Genomic DNA, 23150 nt, shown 5'->3' on the forward strand with positions numbered 1-23150 from the left:
AGTTAACCATTCATGGTTGATTGCTGCATGTCTGCTCAAAAAGTCTGCCAGGATGTTGCTGACTCATGGAAGGTGCATAGCCAATGGGGTTATCCCAGGGTGATGACTCCCCATCCACAGGATTGCTTCCTGCTTATATACATAATGCACAGTAGGCTTTTGCCAATTGAGAGTCTATCACAGTCCCTATTAACTCATCTGACTGTGATGGGGACAGAGATGATTTCTTGTAGTTCACAACAAGGGACCGCTGGACAAACAAGAGGACGACATACTCTAGGGCGATCTCGGTCTCCTGCAGAGACCTGCCTCTGACCAGCCAATCGTCTACGTACAGGTAGACATGGATGCCCGGTTTCCTTAAGCATACTGCTACCACCTCTAACCATTTCATGAAGAATCTGAGTGCCATGGAGAGTCTAAATGGCAGTACCTTGTACTGGTAATAGTTGGGCCTCACTGTGAATCTTAGGTACTTCCTCTGGATTGGGTAGGATGGCTATATGGAAGTACATGCCACACACGTCAAGAGCCACAAACCAGTCCTGAACTTGAAGAGATGGGGTAATGGAGGCAAGCATTACCATCCTGAACCTGAGGTGGGTTATGTATTTGTTGAGTCTCCCCAGGACAAAAATATTCTGAAGAAGAAAGGGTAAGAAAATAGCAGAAACAGAAGCCTCTTCCCTTATATTCAGGTGGCAGCTCTTCTATGGCTCCTTGCCAAAGCAACAAGGCCACTTCTACTTATGGTAGACTCTCGTGAGAAGGGCCTCTAAAGAGGGAAGGGTAGTAAGGAATTAAATTGGATAGGGTAGCCATGGACAATGATGTATGTCTGAAGATATAGCAGACCATACCCAGCAGAATAGGATGAGGTGGCTTCCGACGGTTACATGCTTGGAACTGGTTCTGATGCGGTTCCTGACAGTCCCATCAAATTTGTTGATGTGATGCTAGCACCATGTGCCAGAGGAGGAAGGAGGAAGATCCCTGCTATTTCTGAGCTTTTTCTTGGAAGGATAATCAAGCATGTGTGACATGCCTGGTTCCTCTCTATCATCCATGGTTACTGTTGACAGTTTTCAGTAAGGGGGCTGGATATGGTTTCCCAAGGAGCACAGCATAGCTTTGGAGTTCAAGGAATGCAGAGCTTTGTGTGTTTACTAAACAACTCCTTCCCTTCAAAGGGTAGATCTTCTATCATGGCTTGCACCTCCTTGGGAATGCCTGAAATGTGAAGCCACAAGGGCTCTCACATCATCACCGCCCTGGTCATGGATGTCATCAGTGTAACTGAACAACCTGAGAATCTTTTTAGATAACTGACATCTCTATTTCTAGATTGTCTTTTATTCTCATAAGCAGATCTTGGAACATCTTAAACTAGTTCAGCACCAGTATCAGTGCTGGGGCTACTACCTCATCTGGTAACAAGGACAACAAATCTTTGGAAGGTGAAGTAGGACTGTGTTGCTCCTCTGGTCCCATGTCTGGTATTTCCTGGCATTTTTCATGGCCCAGCGACAGTGGTCTGGCCAGGGACGTCACCAGGCAGCACAACCTCCTTCTCCAGATGTGGATGCTCCTGGAAGTATGTGAAGGAGGACCTCATGTGGCAGATTTTTGTTATTAATTTGCTTGAGGCGTTAGGTGATAGACTGAGGCCGCAGGATTGTTAGGGAAGGAGATGAAGGAGCACACCAAGGGTCTAAGTTTTAAAGCTTTATTAATAAAATTACAGCGGTGAGTGCGGGGGCTCCCCACGTCACTCAAAGGAAGGAAGAAAGCGTTAGTGTCCGTGCCCTAACCCACTTTCATACTCACATACAGACAATCCAAGGCTGGCCAAGCCTGGATGTAATGTAAGAAAAAGAGGGGGAAGGGTGGACGAGAATTCTGTCCTGTGCACAGGCCGTCCAGGGTCCACTGGTGATCTTTGATTTGCTTTAGCTCTAGGGAGGGTTTTAAGTCCTGGGGTCTTTTGGGGTGTTTCATTCAGGGACCTCTGTCCCCCGTGCTCTTTGTACCAGTTCAGATCGGCTTTTTGTGGCCTCCTTAGCATTCCCAAAACACAACCATTTTATGTCCCTAAAGCTGGTTTTTCCGCCCCCTCACTGGCCTTCACCATCTCCCTATCTTTTTGCAATCCCCTGCAATCTAGTCCAGCTTGCCCTTTTTTTTTTTTTTTTTTTTTTTTAAGAACACAATTGGCTGGGGTTAAATAAGCTCCAAGTGCAGCTGCAAGCTTCTTAGCTGCATAAAATCTATTCAAGCGCAGTAACCTCAAACTAAAGCCAGTGTCTTATCTTCAAACTAAGCTAAGGCATCACGTTAACCCACTCTTCTTCCTTCCTCCCCCTGCGGCCTCTTGCAACCTGCAAAAAAAATTTCCTTCTCCACATTCACACCTTTAACCCTTCCCTAAATGCCTTGTAATGCTTGCAACAGCATTAGCAACATACAATGCTAATTTTCCTCCCCAGGGGACCCCGTAAGGGTGGGGGCCACTGGGTTGTAACACCCACTGAGTCCAATAGGACTATGGTGATATTCCAAAAGGGTACGGCTGGCTTGTGTGATGGTTGCCAATCCAATACCAGTTCCAGAGGGATTGCAGTAGGGCCTTATAGGGAGAACTGCCTTGTCTGTCCACGGTCTCACCTGCTGACCTCAGGGGAGAGGGCTCCCTGCTCAAGGAAGGCAAGAAAGTATGTCCCAGTGACAAGAAGGAAGAATAGATTTCCTCTAAGGGCAGCACTGATACATATGGCACTCCTGGTATCAGGTCCACAGTGTACCAGTAGTTGTCTTGGTGCCAGGGTAATTTCCGACAGTCTCAGAACGACATGCGAGAGACTCCAATGACATGCACATTGGTACCATTAGCAACTGCCAATTAAGATGACGCAGATGATTGCAGTCATCTGGATCAGAGGAGATGGAATCATGGTAAACTTCATGGGTGCCATGATAGTAGATGGCACCTTCTCAATAACCCTGGATTCACTGAGGGGCTCAGTGAGTTTTTCCCACAGAGGCTTTATGTGATCTTTCTCGATTGGAAGGCATGGAGTTCCATTTAGAGTTTCTGTCCTTATGCTCAGAGAGATTTCTCTGCATGTTGGACTTCAGTACTGGCCCCAGGCCTTTTTTCATTTCCAGGATTTTCTCTGTGCTAGCCTTGGGTGTCACTTGTCTGCTGGAGGGGGTGTTTGCAGACATTGTTTTCTCCGGTACCTGACTTCTTCAGTTCAAAGAAACCTTCACTGACTGTGCCAGTAAGTGAAGCTTCAGTTGAGCATTCTGTGGCTTTCAAGTCCTAGAAGAAAATGATCAGCATCCTAGGGCATCTTTGTGGTATACAAGTCTCATCCAAGCAGAACAAGCATGTGCTATACTCATCTGTTTGCAGGATTAGCCCATCAGAGGAAGTGCAAGGTTTGAAGCCTAAAGGCTTTGAATACACCAGGAGTGATTGAGCTGCCTTGTACAGGGAGTCATAACTGTCCCACCTTTTATGTCCTTGTACAGGAGAACAAGGTAATACAGGGAGCATGCACAGGCTCAGACATGGCTATTCGAAAGACTCCAATTGTGTGAGAGGCTTAAAAGCACCTAAAATGAGATCTACCCTGACACATACTCAAAGCAGAAGTACTGGTATTTTTTAAACAACAGACATTTTTAAACAAAATTTGGTATTTTGAGTGGCTTGTTACATTGCCCAGTGCTGTGAGCCCTTTATTGCTGTTAATGCCTAGATATTTATAAAATACCAATCAATGAACTGAGCACTAAGTTTATGACCATACCCTATATGCTAGGATTCCTAGGTACAATAAGCTGTCCCATTGGTGCTACCACAGCTTTAAATGTCAATCATCAGACCTACCACACCTTTAACTTTATTTGAACACAATTTGGATCTTTTTTAAAAACATAATAATATAAGTCATCCTGTCCCACTCCAAAAGCAGAAAGATCTGCATCATGTTAGTGGATAAGATTGGGAAAGTGTGTTTCAAAGTAAAATAATTGTTTTTTCCTACATGGGAGTTTTTCATTTTTGTTTGTGGGAAAAGTGACAATCTGAAAACCATGACATAGTTTTACAAAATATGGTAAACCCTGTCCAATTATATACAGACACATTATGTTATAATTTTCTCCATTACTTTACCAGCAGTTTGTGTAACCATAATTCCTTCTTAATCCCAACCCAGGTTGTTGCCAGTTGTAATGCCTGCTGGCTAAACAAAATATTTCTATTTGGATCCAACACACCTATAACATTCTCAACCTCTCCTGGAATGTCATATTCCTCTTCATCATCAGCAGCAATTACTAGGTTCTGCGCAACTGGAACCTGGGCAGAAAACTGCAGATTGGCAGCCAAAGATCTGCAACCACGTTGATACCTGTACAAGAAACAAAGTTTATTTGCAATTTTTTGTCTAAGTTTGTGCCTACTAAGTTGATCCTGGAACACAGCATAAGCCATCCTCAAAACTTTCTCCCAGTGTAGTACATTTTCACTGTAGTATTTTTTATCTACTGTGGAAAAACACTGTTCTAGTACGCAAAGAACACCATATGTATGTTCATATAATAGCACTTGTGTTCTAACAGTACCTTATGCTGTGAGCTATCAGATTTCACGAGCAAAACAGATGCACTTTGAAAGACCTCCTTAAACACCTAATTCCCTCAGAAAATATGCTGGAGATTCAGTAGGTAGCATCCTTCCTTCTACAGCTATATACACTATGAGCTTGGAGTGTGATTCCCAATTTGCATACATGTACCAGCGGTAGCTCAGTGAGAACTAGCACAAGTATAAATAGCAGCGTAGCCATAGTACCATAGGCAGTAGCAGAAAAGCTTAGCAATGTTGATTGCTGAATACATATCCACAGGTCGGGAAGGATTTGTATTCAGCACAGCTAAGCCGTGTCACCGCTGCCCATGCTACCACAGGTATACTACTATTTACACCCACAATAACTTAAGAATTTGTATGCTAGCTGGGAATCACAGCCCTAGCTCATAGTGTAGGCATAGCTTAAGACAACAAGAAATCAATACTCCAGCACAGTACCAGGAAGCACGGTGCTACTGAAGGTATCATCTTTTGGACAAGATGTAAGTATCAGGTTAAGTGTGGTAATTATTTTCCATCTTCAAATTCTAATTACTCCTCAAATCCCTGATTCTCTCTCAGCATATACTATTCCCCATCTGGACCCTGTACTCCTCCAGCCCTGCTTTCCTTCACAACTGTCATCAGCTATTTCTCCAAATCCCTGGAATGAAACTATATATACACAACCTCCTTCACCTCTTTCCACTTCCATGCCAACTTAAATACATTTGTATATTTTAAAAAAAAATTTAACATGCAAAGACTAGAGAATTTGAGAGTTTATAATTTCTCTCCTTTTCTCCTCCATTTACTTTTTAACTCAGACATTTATCTCAGCTATACTACGAGTCTCTTGGAGAAAGGGACCATATCTTTTTTGTTGCCCGTTAACCACCGTGTACACCCATAGTATAGGATAATTGATTCATAGAAAGAACAAACAATAATTAAAATTAAGATCCCACGTCACCTATAGCAACAGCAAGATAGTTAGTTAACTCCAGCATCCTGGAAAAATTACAAGCTGAATGACTACTTTCTGCCTCAAATTCCCCATCTCAATTCACATGGACGTCGTGTTTATCAGCACTTCCTGCACTAAATTGCTGTGCACTGTAAAACAACTGCAAAATACTACCTCAGAGATAGCTGTAACTCAGCAGCAAGTGAAGTGATTCCTATACGAGTTTTGTCTATCAGTTTACATTTATTAAGTGATCAAAGTTTCTTTGGTAGGAAAGTCACTCAACAAATGCAAATCATTATTATAAAAGACCTAAAGAGACTAAGGTCTGGTCTATACTACCCGCCTGAATCGGCGGGTAGAAATCGACCTCTCGGGGATCGATTTATCGCGTCCTGTCGGGACGCGACAATCGATCCCCAAATCGGCGCTCTAACTCCACCAGCGGAGGTGGTAGTAAGCGCCGCCGACAAAAAGCGGCAGAAGTCGATTTTGCCGCCGTCCTCACAACGGGGTAAGTCGGCTGCAATACGTCGAATTCAGCTACGCTATTCACATAGCTGAATTTGCGTATCTTAAATCGACTCCCCGCTGTAGTCTAGATGTACCCTAAGTATAGTTAAAGTTGAATTCCAAATTCAATTCTAATCTTTGTCACTTGCTCACAACTTTCTGAAACAAGTTTCTTTTGGGCAGTAATTTTCCATGCTTGGTCTTAGCTGTAATGCAACTTCACTTTTTCAAGCATATACACATACTTTTCTTATTTTTTTTTTTAAATGAGAAATTTTATACTCCAATATCTCAAATAACTGAAGCTTCAAAACTTGGCTTGTTTTGTATTCCATGGTGCTTGAAAATCATGCCAAATGTGAGAAAAAGGTATAGAACTGTAGAAATGTATATTAGAACTTTTCCATTTTAGTCACTGCATTTTATTACTATGAAAGATTAATTAGATAGAAATTAGCCATGGTAAGAGCTAAACTGTAATATTAAATAATTAAGTTATCAAAGGCCAATATGATTACACACACTACATGACTGACAATTTAACTTTTTGTACACTCAGACATATACAACATAACAATTACAGATGATATTATTCTTCACGAGAGCTAGGTTTGTAATTTATGTACACAAAAATTAAATAATGCTACATCTGACACGTCCATGTTTAAAATGAAAAAAAAAATACAGATAAGTTCTGCACTTACATGCAAATTCCCTGCTCCCATCAAACTCAAATTGTGTGGTGAGCAGGCAATTTTTGACCCTTATCATTGAAAGCAAACTCTTAAGATGGTAAAAGGGAAAGACACAAGAAAGGGAATTTGATTAACTGAAAGATTACAAAATATATTAGAGACTAAAATAAATCTGAATATAAACAGTTTTCCACTAGTGCCAAGACTGAAATGGTTCAATTCTAAAAAAAACCTTAATAAAAGACAATTTACTCAAAGCCACTACTACCACCATTTGTGCAACTTAGAGAAAACACAATATGCAATGAAGTGAAAGTATTCAGCTTGATAAACAAGTATATGTTTCTGGCAGGCAGGAGGGAACATTCTACAACTAAAAAGAATTTCCTAAGCCTAGGGACTTTCTCAAAGGTGAAAGATACAATCCAAAATGATAAAAATAGCTGACAAGGGAGCCTGCAATTTTAAAATATCAGTGCGAGAAATCTGAAAAAGGGTCTGCCCTATGGCAATAAATAAAATCAGGCACTAGAGGAAAGGTGATAATAGAATTTGACTAAACTATGTCAGTTTATGAATAGGTTTTTTTTCCCCAAATGGGCATTACACTTGATCAGAGAGTAAAAATTCTGTAATACAGTATTGGGTGTAACTTTTATAGTACATTGAACTAAATCAAACTTGGTGATGAGGTCATTACATTTCCATCTTTGCAACAGGTTAGAAAAAGTTCTCCACTGTATATGAATATGTTTATGCTTGTGCCCTTTTTTTGTTACATATAGTACGTCACAGGACTTTAATTTACACTGAAACCTGCTATATAATTGCTAAGTTAAATATGGAACACATTAACTCCAGGCACTGACAAGAAGTTATTCACAGTGCAACAAAGAAAAAAATCTACTGTATTCAAGTAACTTCGATGAAGGATATCTAACTGAACATTTAAACTAGACAATCTTGTAACCAAATGAATATGTACAGTTTTATTACTCATCCACTGTATAAGTAAATCTGAATCACAAAATCCAATACTGTTGTTTAAAGGACTAATGCATGTAAGTTTACTCTACTTCTTTTAAACTAACCTCCACTTTGCCACCTTTGGTTTTAGAAATGTCAATCCAAGTCGTTGAACAAGTTTCACCCCTAGTTTACGAAGAAGCGTCTGGTTACTTTCTGACAGCTTGCAATTATCAAGGCATTCAAGTACAGTAGCAGCTGTAAAAGAGAAAGGAAATGTGATGAACAAAAATGCTTCTGTTAATAAAGTTCAATCTTATTTAAAATGTCTATATCTAATCCATCTACCTTACAGTCTTATATTGCTACCCATCAATATCCTGAAACAACAAATGTTTAATACATAAGCATAATTATAATTAAGAGAAGGTGGTCTAATGGTTTGAGCAACAGAATCTGAAACCAGGAACTCCAAGTTCTAAAACCTGGTTCCATCACTAACTCACTTTGGTTTTAGAGGAGGAAAAGTGTTTTTTTGGTTAAGGGCCAGGACTGCACTTACGAGATTTAAGTTATATGCCTAGCTGCACCACCGATTTCCTATTTGACTTTAAGGAGGTCACTTAACCTCTCTGTGGCTCACGTGCCTCATTTGCAAAAGAAAAGGATCATGCCTATCTCCCAGGAGAGTCAGGTAGCAAAATTCATGAATATTTGTGCTTTGAGATCTTCATCTTACAGTGTTATTGAAGTGCAAATAACTTATTATTACTATTTAACCACACTGCAACAGTTTCCCCATTGATAAAATGGGGGTAACATTACTTATGTATCTCACAGGGATGTCATGAAGGATTCATTTTAAAAACGTATGTTAAGAGCTTTGAACATGAAAAGCGCGAAATATTATGATGAGTGATCTGAGAACAGGACAGAGTCAGGAATTCTAATCCTGGCTCCAACACAGCCTCTCTCTCTGTCCTTGAGCAAGTCATCTGTTTTCCCGATATATAAATTGGAGAGAATACCTACCTACCTCTCCTCCAGGAGAGTTTTGTGAGGATTAATGTTTGTAAAGCACTTTGAACATGACAAGTTTTTTTTTCTCTCTCTCTCTCTATATATATATATATACACACACACACACACACACACACATATATATATATATGACCAGAAGTATTGTTACAAGGTTTATCTTTAATCACTGACATACAGTACATTCATGTATCACAAGTTTCAAAACCTGGTGGAAAGTGAGAGCTGAGGGAGACTCTTGTCATAAATGAGTAACTCAAAACTCTCTCAGTATAAAGTTGTAGTATTAAAGGTACTCGAGATGGAGACTCCATTTTTTATTACAAATAAAAACAAAGCGTTTTATATTTGAAACCTGAAATGATTCCTGAATGCTTTGATGTATGACCCATGCAGTTATTATGGAGGGGGATAGCTCAGTGGTTTGAGCATTGGCCTGCTAAACCCAGGTGGTGAGTTCAATCCTTGAGGGGGTCACTTAGGGATCTGGGGCAAAATCAGTACTTGTTCCTGCTAGTGAAGGCAGGGGGCAGGACTCAATGACCCTTCAGGGTCCCTTCCAGTTCTATGAGATAGGTATATCCCCATATATTTTTTTATTTTATTCTTAATAGAGCTGTCAAACGATTAAAAAAATTAATCACAAGATTGAAAAAACAGTTGTGATTAAATCACAGTTTTAAACATACTGTTAAACAATAATAGAAAGCCATTTACTGAAATATTTTGGGTTCTGGGGGTGAGCTGTCTCTTTAAGCAGAGCACTCAGGAGCCTGAACATTTTAGAGCCGGGCAGCACTCACTCCTGAGCCAGCAGCAACAACAGACAGGTTTCCCTGACCCCGACCCCAACTCAGCAGCGACCTTGGGCGGGGGGAGGAGGACACCCTGACATCAGCCCTCCTGTCCCCCATCCCACTCAGCGCAGCAGACAGCCTCCCGGTCCAGAATAGCTTGGCCGGGGAAGCTCCATGTGGGAGGGGAAGAGAGTAGGGGGAGAGGAGGCGGTGGGAGCAGCAGTGGAGCAAGGCAGCAGGAAGAGGGGCACTCCTGTCCCAGAGGCACACAGGAGTGCCTCCCTGAGAATGACGCCCTGGTGTGCAATTAACGCTTGTTAAAAAAACAAACAAAAAAACATTAATTAGTTGAGTTAATCGCTTGCATTAACTGTGATTAATTGACAGCCCTAATTCTTACAGAATGTGCTACAAGTGTAAAGATTTAAACATTACACTGGCCTAAGTGTTCTGCAACTAGTCCTGTATAAAAGTGATTTAAAAAAAAAAAAAAAAAGATACTAATCCCTTCACCTAATAGTAACAGTTTCAAAATCCAATTTGGAAGCTATCTACAAGTTCCTAACTTTCAAATGCTATAAAGCATCTCTTTCTAGCCTTGGCAAATTTCAAAATAGTTTGTCTTAAAAAAACACATCTTTCCGATCACTATCTTTAATTCTACCACGGACTTAGTGCAGTGGTTCCCAAACTTTAACAACCTGTGAACTCCTTTCACTAAAATGTCAAGTCTCGCAAACCTCCTCCTAAAAATGAATATTTCCAGGGATTTTATCCTTTACCTGAGTATAAATTATAAAAGCAGTGATTTTGGAAATATAATTTTTTATGACTGCTTATTAGACACTATTATTATTAATCATTACAGTATTTTTATTACATTATGAAAACGGCAACACTCTGCCAAGATCTCACTTTCGTAGCTTGTATCACTTTGAATAAGCCTGTTATAAGACAAGGCTCCTATGTTTCATCAAGGAGTATCAGATGTGAAACAGCATGAAGGTATTTAAGAAGCCAACTCAAAGAGTTCCTCCTACACAAGCATTCAGGTCTTGAGCAGTCCAGGCAAACAACGCACGTTACAACAAAGCTTAAACTTGTTCTTCATAATAATTTTAAAAACAATACTAGCTTATTTAATTTTAAAAACAGCAAAAAATATCCTCCTGCCTTTCCATTTCTTATAAGAAGTCTTGAAGTTTAAATCTCCACAGTGTGATAGATATGCTTGCTTTGATCTGCTTAGCTCTTGGAAGTCCAGGGGCTATGGGCTGCTGGCCCAATGCAGTCCAGGGTCTCTAAGGACAGTTCTGTCCGCCATTAGGGAATTTTTTCCAGAGAACCCCCTGTAACGTTTTGCGAACCCCAGTTTGGGAACCACTGTCTTAGTGGTCCCCTATTTCAGTTATAGAAATTAATGCTTTATGCCTTCTGAAAGCCTGAGATCATTCCAGCTTTACAATTGCATTAACAATTCATCTCTATCAGTTCTAGAGAGAGAGACTACTGAAGTCAGCCGTGTCAAAATTCAAGTTGGGAAACTCATAATGACAATTTTAAGGATGAATCTAACCAAGTCTTTAGTAGCCCAACACAAATGTTTTCAAGACCAAAAATTTTTCCCAACCATTGGTCCAGGATTAGTGATCAAAAAGAAGAGTATTTAATATTGAATTAAGAGGAACGTCTCTTAGCCAGGCTGCTGTAAGCCTGCATAATACAGGAGCCCAAAAGCAGATTCAAGGTGTCACACTAAAAAGCACTGAAAGCGGACTATAACACATTTCTTTTTTTAAAACAATTTCTCTTAACTACTTGAACTGATAATAGTTCCCCTTAAGAATAAATATCACAGAGCATATATGCCTTACCATATGGTAAACAATCGTCTCTCTTGCCATGTTTAAATAACTGCGCCTAAGAAAAAAATAAGGAAAAATATTTGTGAAACATGGTAACTTATAAACTTTACAACTTATAAAGCACAATTTACCAACCTATGGATCCAAAGCATTCCTCAATGTTCTTGCAATAATACATATTTCACCATAATATATAAACATACAATATGAGATACTGTGATGCACCTCAAAGGGTAAGTCTATACTGCAATCGGAGGTGTGAATGCAGCACATATAGACATAGTTAAATTAAAGCTAAGTCAAGTATCTTGGATACAAATACACCTCTACCCCAATATAACACGAATTATGATATAATTCATAAAGCAGTAAAGCAGTGCTCCCGGGGGGGCGGGGCTGCACACGCCGGTGGATCAAAGCAAGTTCAATATAATGCGGTTTCACCTATAACGCGGTAAGATTTTTTGGCTCCCAAGGACAGCATTATATCGAGGTAGAGGTGTAGTAGTGAAGCTGCAGCAGCACAGACTTCAGCGTGGGCTAGCTTCCTAAGTACATACTCAGATTCCCCGGTGGGCTTTGTATAGCCCATACTGAAGCCAGTGATGCCACTGCAGCACATATAGCAGTGAAGCCATCACACACCCAGATTGCAGTGTAGATGTACCCTGAGGCAAAGCACACATCTTGCAGACACAGGAGAGGCCTAATGTAGCTTTAAGCCACATCTGTGCCCTTCTGACACTGGGCTGGTATGGGGGCTGAAGAGACCCATGACCTAACTTAGGGTATGTCTACACTGCAATAAAACACCTGCGGCTGGCCCATGGGAGCTGACTCAGACTTGTGGGGCTCAGGCTGAGAGGCTATAAAACTGCAGTATAGATGTTCAGGCATGGGCTGCATCTACAATTAGAGCCCCGACTCAGCTGACACAGGCCAACTGCAGGTGTTTTATTGCAGTGCAGACATACCCTGGGGGCCTGTCTAAATTACACCAGTCACTCCAGGTCACTCAATGTGACACAGTGCTGCACTGAATCTATGCCGGTCTATGTACTGCAGCCCCACCCCAAGCTTTCCCTTACCAGCCCCTATGTCAGGACTTGAAGGCAGTTTCTCACAAGCAATCTTACAACTAGCTTTCACATTTCCTGCATCAGAGGAATTCTTCTCCAACCATAACCAAGGTTTTTAGAACCCCTTTACACCGCTCTGGCCCTTTTCCCCAGCTTAAATGGGCCAGAGCCAGGGTGAAGATTTCAATCACAATATCTTTCCTAGCGTGAACAAAAGATATCAGTAATCCTGAATGCCTAGGAGATTAAAAGTTACATGTAGACTGCCATCTAGTTCTGCAGCACATCATCTATATATTCAAAGCACATTATACGTTATTGGAGTAATTTATAAAAATACCCTATCTTTCTGCATAAAATGCAACAAAGCCTATATATTCCCACACACTCAAAATGCATTTTTTTCTAAACAATTTGACAATCATAGAACCTTCTCTCCCTGGACATATACTATGAGCTGAAATGGTAAAATGCGAGCTGAGGGCAGAGGACAATCTACAAAGGAAAACAAAATCTGTTATGAGACAAGACACCATAAAAATAAAGTGCAGTCCACATTATGCCATCTGATATGCATGTGGGGCTCCCGTTAAAGTTATGGGTATCAGAAGACAGAATTTGGCACAGGATGCTCACTTATGGTCAGCCAAGTAGAATAAAGACATCTCAAAACAAGGTGCTATGTCAAATGATGGGCAAAGTCTACGTGTCTGGAGGACATAAGGTCACTGCCTAATTACATTTCTCAACGTTGTACATTTAATAGCTTACAAATAGCAGGGGACTGGACTCGATGACCTCTCGAGGTCCCTTCCAGTCCTAGAATCTATGAATCGATGAAAGAGATACTAAAATATAAAATCCTACATCACTCATTAATATTTTTAAAAAACAAACATTCTTGCTCTTCATCTTCTTTTGCTAGTAAAAGTTATTAAAATGTGTTCCCTTTACACTTTCACTAACACCATATTAATCAATTCTATACGATTTCAGTATGTCCAGCCTTAGTATCTAAACTCATTACAAATTTAGAATGACAACAAAAGCCACATGTATATTCAAAGCACAGTAATTTTTTGTCAGAATAGTGAACTTCTCCAACCTTTTTTTTTTTTTTTTAAATCAGGAGACTATTTTTTTCTCAGAAATCAAAACTATGCAGGAGAAAAGCACCCAACTAGTTTCAATTAGCTACAATTTCCTTCACTTACTGTTTTAGACTGTTGCTATATTAAAGCTCAGCAACTGAAATTCGTGAGTCTCTCTCACAATAAATGCCACTTGCTGCATATTTCAGTTTTAATTTCTATGGGGAAGATTATCTTGTAGTGAACAGCAAGAGTTGTGGGTGGGTGAGGGGTGCCTATTTATGCCATTTATCACATGTAACAGTCATCTCTATGTAACAACCTCCACTGTGTTACAGTTCATTTTGGATGACTAGCAGACCTGCTTGAGAAAATTACAACTGAAAAGCTGGCCAGCATGCACACTAATTTCAAATGTGTGGCTACACCCAAGGTGTTGTGCAATATACAGCTACAAGAATATATATATATATTATATATACACACACACACACACACACACACCTTCAGCCACAAGAACTGTGGCTGTGTCCTGGGCCCTTTAGGATGGTAGCACAGAAAAAAAAAAAGAATATAACAACCTTGTATTTATTCAGCTTCATTGCTTTATTTTGGGATCCTCTATAATGTAACAAGTTATAGGAAAGATTCTACCCACTACTGAAATGCAGCTACTGTACAACTAGAGTGATATGAAGCAGCTATTAGCAGCTTACAGCAACAATACATAATAATCAAGGATCCAAAATGAAGAAAAATAGCATTTCCCATATATGAAAGATTTAGTTAAGGTTTTAATAATCTATAACTCTTATATAGAGGTTAATTCTAGAAAACAGAAAATGATGGAGTAACCAAAAACTTGAGTCGCTTCACAAATACACATAATTCACCTTCCTATCTTATCCTTTTGCCCACCCAGTCAACAATGTAGATAAACCTTTTGAAAATCAGAACACAACACTGACCCATATAAAAATGAAATCTATTCTGGAAAAAGAATTTGCTGAGGCATATTTAGAGCTACTGTTAAAAATCTCAACAGGATTAGGCTTCAGTTAGCATTACAATCAAGAGAAAGCTACTTAAGCCAAACAAAAATGACCAAAAGGTACCCAAAGAATTTTTCTGCACAATCTGTAAACACTCTTCTAAATATGCAGCAAAGCTACTGTATCGAGAACCTTATTTTTCCTCTGTCATTCACAAGGAAAGAAATCTCCAAGGTAAATATGGCCAGGAGTTAAAGTAATAGGAACACAGCCCTACCCTAGAAATATTTACACACACACACACACACACACACACACACACACCATCTATTTACATGCCTATGTCATTTCAAGTATAGTTTAAAAGCAACAAAAATACCCTCAGGCTAGGCACCTGCTTTTAGTTTGTTATTAAATTGCATTTTAGGATCCTAAAGTAGTATTTCTGATCACTGTATTACAAGCTACACAGTGGGCTTTGAAGATTTATATCGGTTTTTTTTATATTTAAACATATTGCTGCCATACTGGGTCAGACTGTGGTCCATCTTGCCCAATATCCTATTGGGGACAGCTTACATTAGTACTAGGGAAATTTTCAAGCACGTGATTGAGCCCTAAATAACTTATGAAGTGCAAACTCCCTCAAAAATGTAGTCAGTAGCAATACAGTTACCATTATAAATAACATTGTATAAAGGTACCAAATCTATATAAAAAATAATTAATTTTCAAATATACAGCCCAATTCTGCTCAAACACCTATCACGACAAACTAGTCTAGATTGTGTCTCTATGTTTACTAAAGAAAGATCATTGCAGCAAGCTACTTAGGCCTATTTCATTGCCATCCTGTGTGGACACTTCTGCTACACCATCTGCCATCTACCACCAAGTCCACAAGACCATGAGGAAGCCATTCTGCAGAATTTGGGGCAGATTACTAGACCAACCATTAACCACAGCACCATCTTCTACTCACCAAAATACGCAACTCATCTATCTTTGTATTATCTTAGCACAACGTCCTTATATTCTGATTACAGCTTCTGGACACTACCATAACAGAAATACATTATTTCTGTGTGAAAATACAGGCAAGAACAAATGCTGTTTCAAGCAATAAACTCCTACAGAGTTATAGTGAGCAAAGGGAACTCAAGCCAAGGGCAGTAGAATTCCTGCAGGAATACAGATGGGCAGCTGTTCATGAAACTCTGGGGTTGCCCTTTTCCATGGATCGCCTTGATGTCTAGATTTTGGAAGCCTACTTTCACCCTCAGCTTCTCCACAGCACCCCTAAATCCTCCCATTTAGAACAATTTTCTGAAAAGTCCTTGAATTGAAACTTGGATTTTGTAGTCCCTCCATTCTGGCCTCATCCTACAGGCTTCTCCATGAGAGAAAGTGAACCAGCCTTTAAGTTTCACATCCTCAATGGCCACTGTGAGAGTTTTATCCTGTCCCCTCAGGAAACGCAACTAGAAGGTACCTCCCCCTATATAAACAAGCAGCAGCAAGTAATTAACAGGTGAGCAATTTTAAGTTAGATAATATTTGGGGACATTGCTCTCAGGGCCAAAAAAAAAAAAAAGAGATCTTTCTAGACATAAAAAGGAGAGCAGGGAAACAAAATATTTTAGAGGATTTTTAAAAACTATTCAGCACATACTATTTAAAGGAAACTTTTTAAAAGTTATTTTGATTTTCCTATAGCCAATTTTAAAAAATTAAAGTTGACAGTTTCTCTGTAATGCTTTCCTTCATATCATATTCTCTGAAAGGTGAACAGTGGAATAAAACATGCAACAATTTTCCTACAAAGATTTTGCTACATAAATAAGCTGAACTACTTTATTCCCTACTTTCCAGTAGAGAACCACTCCACCACTAGTTGCAGCAGTGAAGGAAGGCTTCTACTTACAGTATGTACTCAAGTGTTAATAAAATCACTGAGACAGCTCTGCTGTAGAACTGTTAGTTATACTAGAAAACCTGATGGCTGCTGCCTCTTTTCAAAAGGCAAATTACACTAAAGGTATGTCTACACTGCAGTTAGATACCTGCAGCTGGCCTGTGCCAGCTGACTTGGGTTCATGGGGCTTGGGCTAAGGGGCTGCTTAACTGCAGTGCACACATTCAGGCTCAGACTGGAGTCTGAGCTCTGGACCCTCCCACCTTGCAGCATCCCAGAGCTCAGGCTACACCACAATTAAAGAGCCCCTTAGCCCAAGCCAGCTGGCACGGGCCAGCCGCTGGTTTTTACTTGCGGTGTAGACATATCCATACACACAAATATTACCATGAATGTTGAAAAGAATAACCCTGCATCTACTCTAAGTATTGAGTTATCGGATCATTTAGTAATAGGAGGTTAATTCACTATAATTACCAGCAATTAATAGAATGAAATAATCATTGTAGTGGGTCTACAGCACAATGCGCTATATAAAGAACATATTTTTCATGTCGACTCCTATGAGTGGATCTTTCTATATTCTAATATATATATGTATATTCCAATATACACTGCACATAATTATGTGCTCTACTTAGGGCTCCTTTTGAAAAGCATCCAAAAGTTCCTGCTGGTACATAAGGCAGTGACTCACCTGCTTAATAGGGTTGGAGGCTTTGAGCAAATAACACCAAGCTCCATGCTTTGCATTGGTGACCTATTCACTTCATGGAACAGTCTAAAAGGAACTAGCTATGGTCTTTGAAGACCTAATGGCCTGGCACTAGTTATAGATGAGATTATCTGCCCATATCTTGTTTCATGTATTGATACTGGGTGGATCACTACTGCTATCAGTTCCTGAAGTCTTTAGGACCAGTGGTAGGGCACTCAAATTGGGTGCTATACCTACAGAATCAGCTTTCCTTAAGGTCCACAGCAGCTCTGAGTTTAGCAAGCTTCCGGACACAAGGCAAGGCTTCCTTCCCACCCCTTAACGGCACCAACACAAGGCTGACAAACATTTGTTGTTTTTAATATAACTACAAGACAACTAGTTAACACCAGAGCAGGTGTTATATAAATATATAAATGCAAACGTTCAACCAGACAATTCATTTTTAAAATCTCTGTCCACCTAAAGAAACCTCAACTTAACAGCTAGCATGTTTTCACCAGGAGATAAAATGGTCATGGTTGAAGAGATGCAGTAAGTCAAAAAGATCAAAAGACTTCTTTTGCACAACCAAAAATACATTACAGGGACAGATAAAACCGTCCACTAAATTATTATGCTCCTGTAAAAGATGTTTTAGATAAATGTGTCTCCTCAAAGTAAACAAACACCCATATTACTTTCTCCCAGCAAATTAGGTTTTAAGATGCCAGGTGAAGTAGTAACCAAGTTGTGAGAACTCCAAATAAATGTGTTCTTAGATGCCCAAGAGATCTTCCAGAAGAGCTAGGGAAAATCTGACTTGATAGTCCAGATATTTCTGACATTCAAAAAACAACAAAAAACAAAATTTCATGCTTTCTTTATACATTATAAAAAAAGCAAAAACCAAGCATAGGCCCAATTTTTAAAGAAATCCTTTTTGTATCACCACTAAATAACTTCAAAATGTACAAGATTTATTTTCTAGGGAAAATAAAAGGCATTTTAATTGCATGGTGGTCTCAAAAAAGTAGCATGCATATTTTTTCCTGGCATACAGGATTGGTTGTTTATATGTACAAGATATAGTGATGGACTCAGAACAACTCCGCAATCCTAGAGCACACACTGGATGGTTTTAAAAGTTAAAAAAAAAAAAAAAACACACACACATTAAATTTTGCTCCAATGAAAGGAGAATGGAAAAGAAAAGAGAAGGAGAAAAGTCAGAGAGTAAACAGAGAGCAAATAAGATTATTTAGATTCAGTTTTCTTGCCTTTAAGCAAGTTTCCCTTGTATCAAAATATGATACAAGGGAAACAATTAATATTCTTTGTTTTCCTCCTATTTAGAAAATTTTAAGGTCAGCAACAAATAATATTGAACGTAAGGAAGCTGCCTATTGGATGCACCAGGTAATCATAAAATTACGCCATGTTCCTTCCACTTTAATAAGAACATAAAATATATGCCAACTTAACCAACCTGTTGAAAGGTATGTAACTCCCTCTCCTTTAAGTAATTAGGCCACCTATAAATTAGAGAAGAGCATTGCCATATAACTAATGATCTGACTGTCAAGTCTGGTTTTGTTGTTTTAGAAACAACATGGTGTAAGGTACAAACAAAAACTAGTTTTAGTAATCATGAAGAAAAAAAACCAACCACCATACACACACACCCCTCACCTTCCAATTGTCTAAATATCCCATTTAGGCCTGGCCTTTATGAGATGCATGAATCAGTACTACCTCTGGGACACATTCCCCAAGCTATACAAATCATCACTATTAAGGGTGGCCTGACTGCTTGGCAACAAGCATGTCTTGCTGTCAAACAGGAGACACAAGTTTGAAGCTATCCTCCGGCTGTAATAAACCAAGATGAGGAGGGATAATCCCAACCTTCAGAGGGAGGCAAGAAAACAGCATATTCTATCATTCTGGAGCAACCCCTAGAGGTCAAATGAATATTATCCAGAAAACTATCAGCTATGTCAACCTCTGGGCTAGGTACAATAATGTAGACAATACATTAAGATGAAAAACAATCAGAATAATGGACCTCACCGAAATGAAAAGATTATTTAATGTAATTTATGGTAAAGTAACTCAATTATGACCCTTTATTATTTTATTCCTCATAAAATTTCTGTTTACATCAGATGGGAAACTAGCATATTTCATATATGTGTTCCTTCAGTAGAGCATTCACATTTATCTCTATATGCTACATATAGCGATATGTAGCATATTTGAACTTGCTGTTTAGTACATTGTCATGCAAACTTCAATATGTAGCATAATTTTATGCAGAGTGATCAAAACAGTTCAGTTGCCACAAGTTCTCTAAATTTTGATCAACTGAAAGCTAAGTTTGTATTCATCTACTTTCAAACTTCAGACTTCGTGGTTTTTTAAATCTTTGAGTTGCGTGGTCCTATACAAAGACTCCGTAAGTACATAAGGAAGAGCTAGAGCTGTCTCATTACCTCCCAATAGCATAACTATATCAGACAGTAAAGCAAGAAAATAATAGAACCTTTTGCAAAAAAGACAAACCTTAAAATCATGTCCTCATGCAATATATTTTATTAAAGATTCTTGGTTTGAAGTATAAAAGTATTTTAATACCAAAACTTTACCACCAGGAATTGCTACCGTCTGGCTCTGCACCACGCTCAACATTGCATTCAAATTATTCTTGTGTGAAACTCTGCACAGCAACTAATTCAAAGGGTGGTAATAAAGTATGCAACTACCTGCTTTTCACACATTAATAGGAACACACGAAACAGATCCAGGGCAAAGCAGAAGTTATAGTGTGTTGTCCCCCACAAGAAGTTTGACGGTACAAGCAACATTTTAAAACCATTGGGGGCGGAGGGAATTTATCTGCCTAACTCACGTCCATGTTAACTACACAGAGGTCAAGGGATGAGACTAACTGAACACATACAGATTTGAACGTCTACAACTTTAGTATCAGCAGCCCCAGGCAGCATAAAGGCTTGGCAAGAAATGAAGCAGGCTTCTGATACTTAAAATTCTGAACTTCAAACTAGTCACTATGAAAACTCCTATAAAAAGTTTAATTAAACGAATTGTTTATTTGAGAAAGAGAAATGGGAAAAGTTGCAAAGGTGACACAATGGGAAATTGGAACATTTAAGCCCATCAGGAAGGGGACAGGGATATTACTGCAGTGGTCTCCCCATCTACAGGGTTTGGAAAGATATGCCTTTCTCTCCCTCCTCCCCCCCAGCTTCATTCTCCTTACATTTGTGCAGCTTTTTTTTTTTTTTTTAATAGCCCTGAACTAAGCAATTTTCTTTTAAAAGATAAAATCCCTAAGAGCAATAGACAGCCCCAAAATCACTAATTATCTGATAACACCAAAAATATAAAAAGACTCAGGCAATGTTTACACCAAATATTTATTTTTGTGCCTCTGGGTCAGAAAGGACAGTGTAGAAGAGCTGACTCTTCCCTGAGGCACAATTCATATAAGTGTGAAACTATTACCAAGCAATCCTTACACTAGAGGCAGCTCAGGGAAATGCCCTGTTCTTAGATACAAATAAATGTAGTTCTTCAGGTTCCCAAGTTTCATCAAATCACTGTGTAGGGCGTTTTATTTTTAATTATTATTCACGTTTGTATACTGAGTCACTTATAAAACAAATTAAATAAGGTTTAATAAGTTTCAATGCCCTAAGCTACTTCAACATTATGTCATCTTTGTCACGCAAGAACTGGGAGTGCTATACCCTGCAGCAATAACTAAAAGGCTACTTGATATAATGGCAGGTTTAAAAGCAAACCTTCAGACCAAGATAATTTAGAATGCAGATCCTTGAAATACGTTAGATGTTTCCATAAATTAAGATTTTATAAATCATTTCCTCATAATTCAGCTTTTGTGACCTTGCCTATTCTATAGAAGTAAAAAATCATATATACATACACAGTACATTTTAAAATGTTGCATTTTTAGTTACAGAAAAAGAAAAAAAAGCTTTTAAAAACTGAGTCTGAAATACTACAAGCAGTGCTTCCTGCTAAGGCACACCTGTTGTGAAATGATGTATTACTGTCAGCAGGTGTAAAAAAAACCAAGCCCCTCAGTGGAATTTAGATGTGTAATGCATAGTGCATGTTTCAACAAGAATCATGACACAATAGTACCTGCTCCATTTAAAATGCTGAGTTAGATTAAACAGTAACATAACCAGTCACTGAAATTTAAACCGAGGAAGAGGCAGACTAACCAGAAGCAATGTAGAACTCCTGCATTTGTGTGTGATCCGTGGAATATTCTTATAGCCAAGGTTTTCCGGCACACAAAGAGAAAGTTTTTGCAGTAGGTGGAGGATCCACTACAACCAGAATTGAAACTTGCACTGAAACGATTTGTGAGTTTCATTCTAATTCAAAACAGTCTTACCATATCCAAGCTCACTAAAAGCAAGTTCCAAAGTACATTCTTTGAATATGAATCTCAGAAAGCATTTCAATCAGCCCAGGGAAGAAATTGTGTCTCTTCTCACCCTTGCTCCATGAGGGTAATAAATTTCTGACCATCCCTTACCAGAATCAATTACTATCATGCTAATTCAGCATGATTGGTCTTTGCTCATTTGTTTGTGATGGGACAGACTCACAGTCAAGGGAGACTGTGCAGGTGGGGCTATCATCACAAAATAGGTACTATAAGGGTAAAAAAGGATAGCATAAAGATTTCTGGAGATTATTAAATCTCAGTGCTCACATGCCAAGGCTGCATTTTGTTCCACACCACCCAGCAATGATTTATTGAATATCAGTTATTCAAAATTCTAACTAGGGTGAATAGTACGATGTAATCCATATAGCCTCTCCCATGGAGAAGGGGAAAAAATTTATATTTTGACTAATGATTTTACTTCAACAGGTGTGCAGTATAAAAAAAGTAGAGCTTCCTAAAATGAATTTCCTGAAAGAAATAATTACTCATTTACTCATATTCTACTCTACTATTAAGATTTTTTTTTTTAAACCTCTCTTCCTTTTGAGTCCATTTGTTTCTCATTTCTACAATTGATATGAAACCTTTCAGGATTGAGGGCAAGTAAAGGTTTAAGGGCATTTTAAACAATTAATGCCAATAATGACTTGAATGTGAGTTACCAACAGTAGAACACACAAGTGACATAAATTTGCCAAACAGTTGCTCCCTTCCCATAAGGGGAAGAAAATAAATCATCATATCAAACCTGTTGCTTCCAGGGATTAAATCACACTCTGGTTTCGATTCTACTTGTTAAGTGTTCACCTGTTTCGCTTAACACGCATTAATGAACAGGTGGATAAAACCAAAGCCAAACTCAAAGGAATGACAAAACACTAATGTAATATACACCCTGCAGGTTTCATCATGCACCTCAGAACAGTCTACAGTCTGCTTTTCCAGATCTGACAAGGAGATGATGAAACATTGTTCTCTAACTCTTTTGAAAAAGCACTGCAATGCATACGGAGCAACACTTCCCCTTTCTTGAACAACAAGGCTTAAGACAAGTTATTCTAAATGTAGCTCACGGTCATTTTTTCTGATTTGGGGATGCTAGTGAAGACCAAAAAAAGTCAACTACAGCCCCAGAAACTTGCATCAATGTTTAGTAATGCACCACAACAAACATACAACGCTGTTATTTGGGAGTGGCAAATTTATGCAAGTTATGGAAAGTCTCACTGCATGTTAGCAAATCCTGAATCCAATAAGACTATGCAAGAATACACTTTATTTAATGGCACTTATGTTACTTCAGCTTTGATGAAAAACAACCAACCAAAACAAAAGCACACTCCGATATATTTGGGCACTAAAAACATCACAATAAATGCCAGA

The 23150-nt window shown here is 39.0% G+C and overlaps 1 protein-coding gene across 6 annotated transcripts in view; it reads right to left on the reverse strand.

Moving 5' to 3' along the window:
- TBCD (tubulin folding cofactor D) overlaps window positions 1-23150 on the reverse strand; it is a 268348-nt gene that overhangs the window by 213725 nt on the left and 31473 nt on the right. For all 6 annotated transcript variants that reach the window (XM_065563362.1, XM_065563361.1, XM_042841194.2 and 3 more), the window contains exons 9-11: window positions 11493-11538; window positions 7909-8041; window positions 4288-4421 (exon numbers count right to left, since the gene is read on the reverse strand). In XM_065563362.1, coding sequence (XP_065419434.1) covers window positions 4288-4421; window positions 7909-8041; window positions 11493-11538 — 313 coding nt within the window. The remainder of the gene's footprint in view (window positions 1-4287; window positions 4422-7908; window positions 8042-11492; window positions 11539-23150) is intronic.

The sequence above is a fragment of the Chrysemys picta genome, chromosome 12, assembly GCF_011386835.1.
Source record: "Chrysemys picta bellii isolate R12L10 chromosome 12, ASM1138683v2, whole genome shotgun sequence".
In the NCBI taxonomy this organism is placed as follows: domain Eukaryota; kingdom Metazoa; phylum Chordata; order Testudines; family Emydidae; genus Chrysemys; species Chrysemys picta.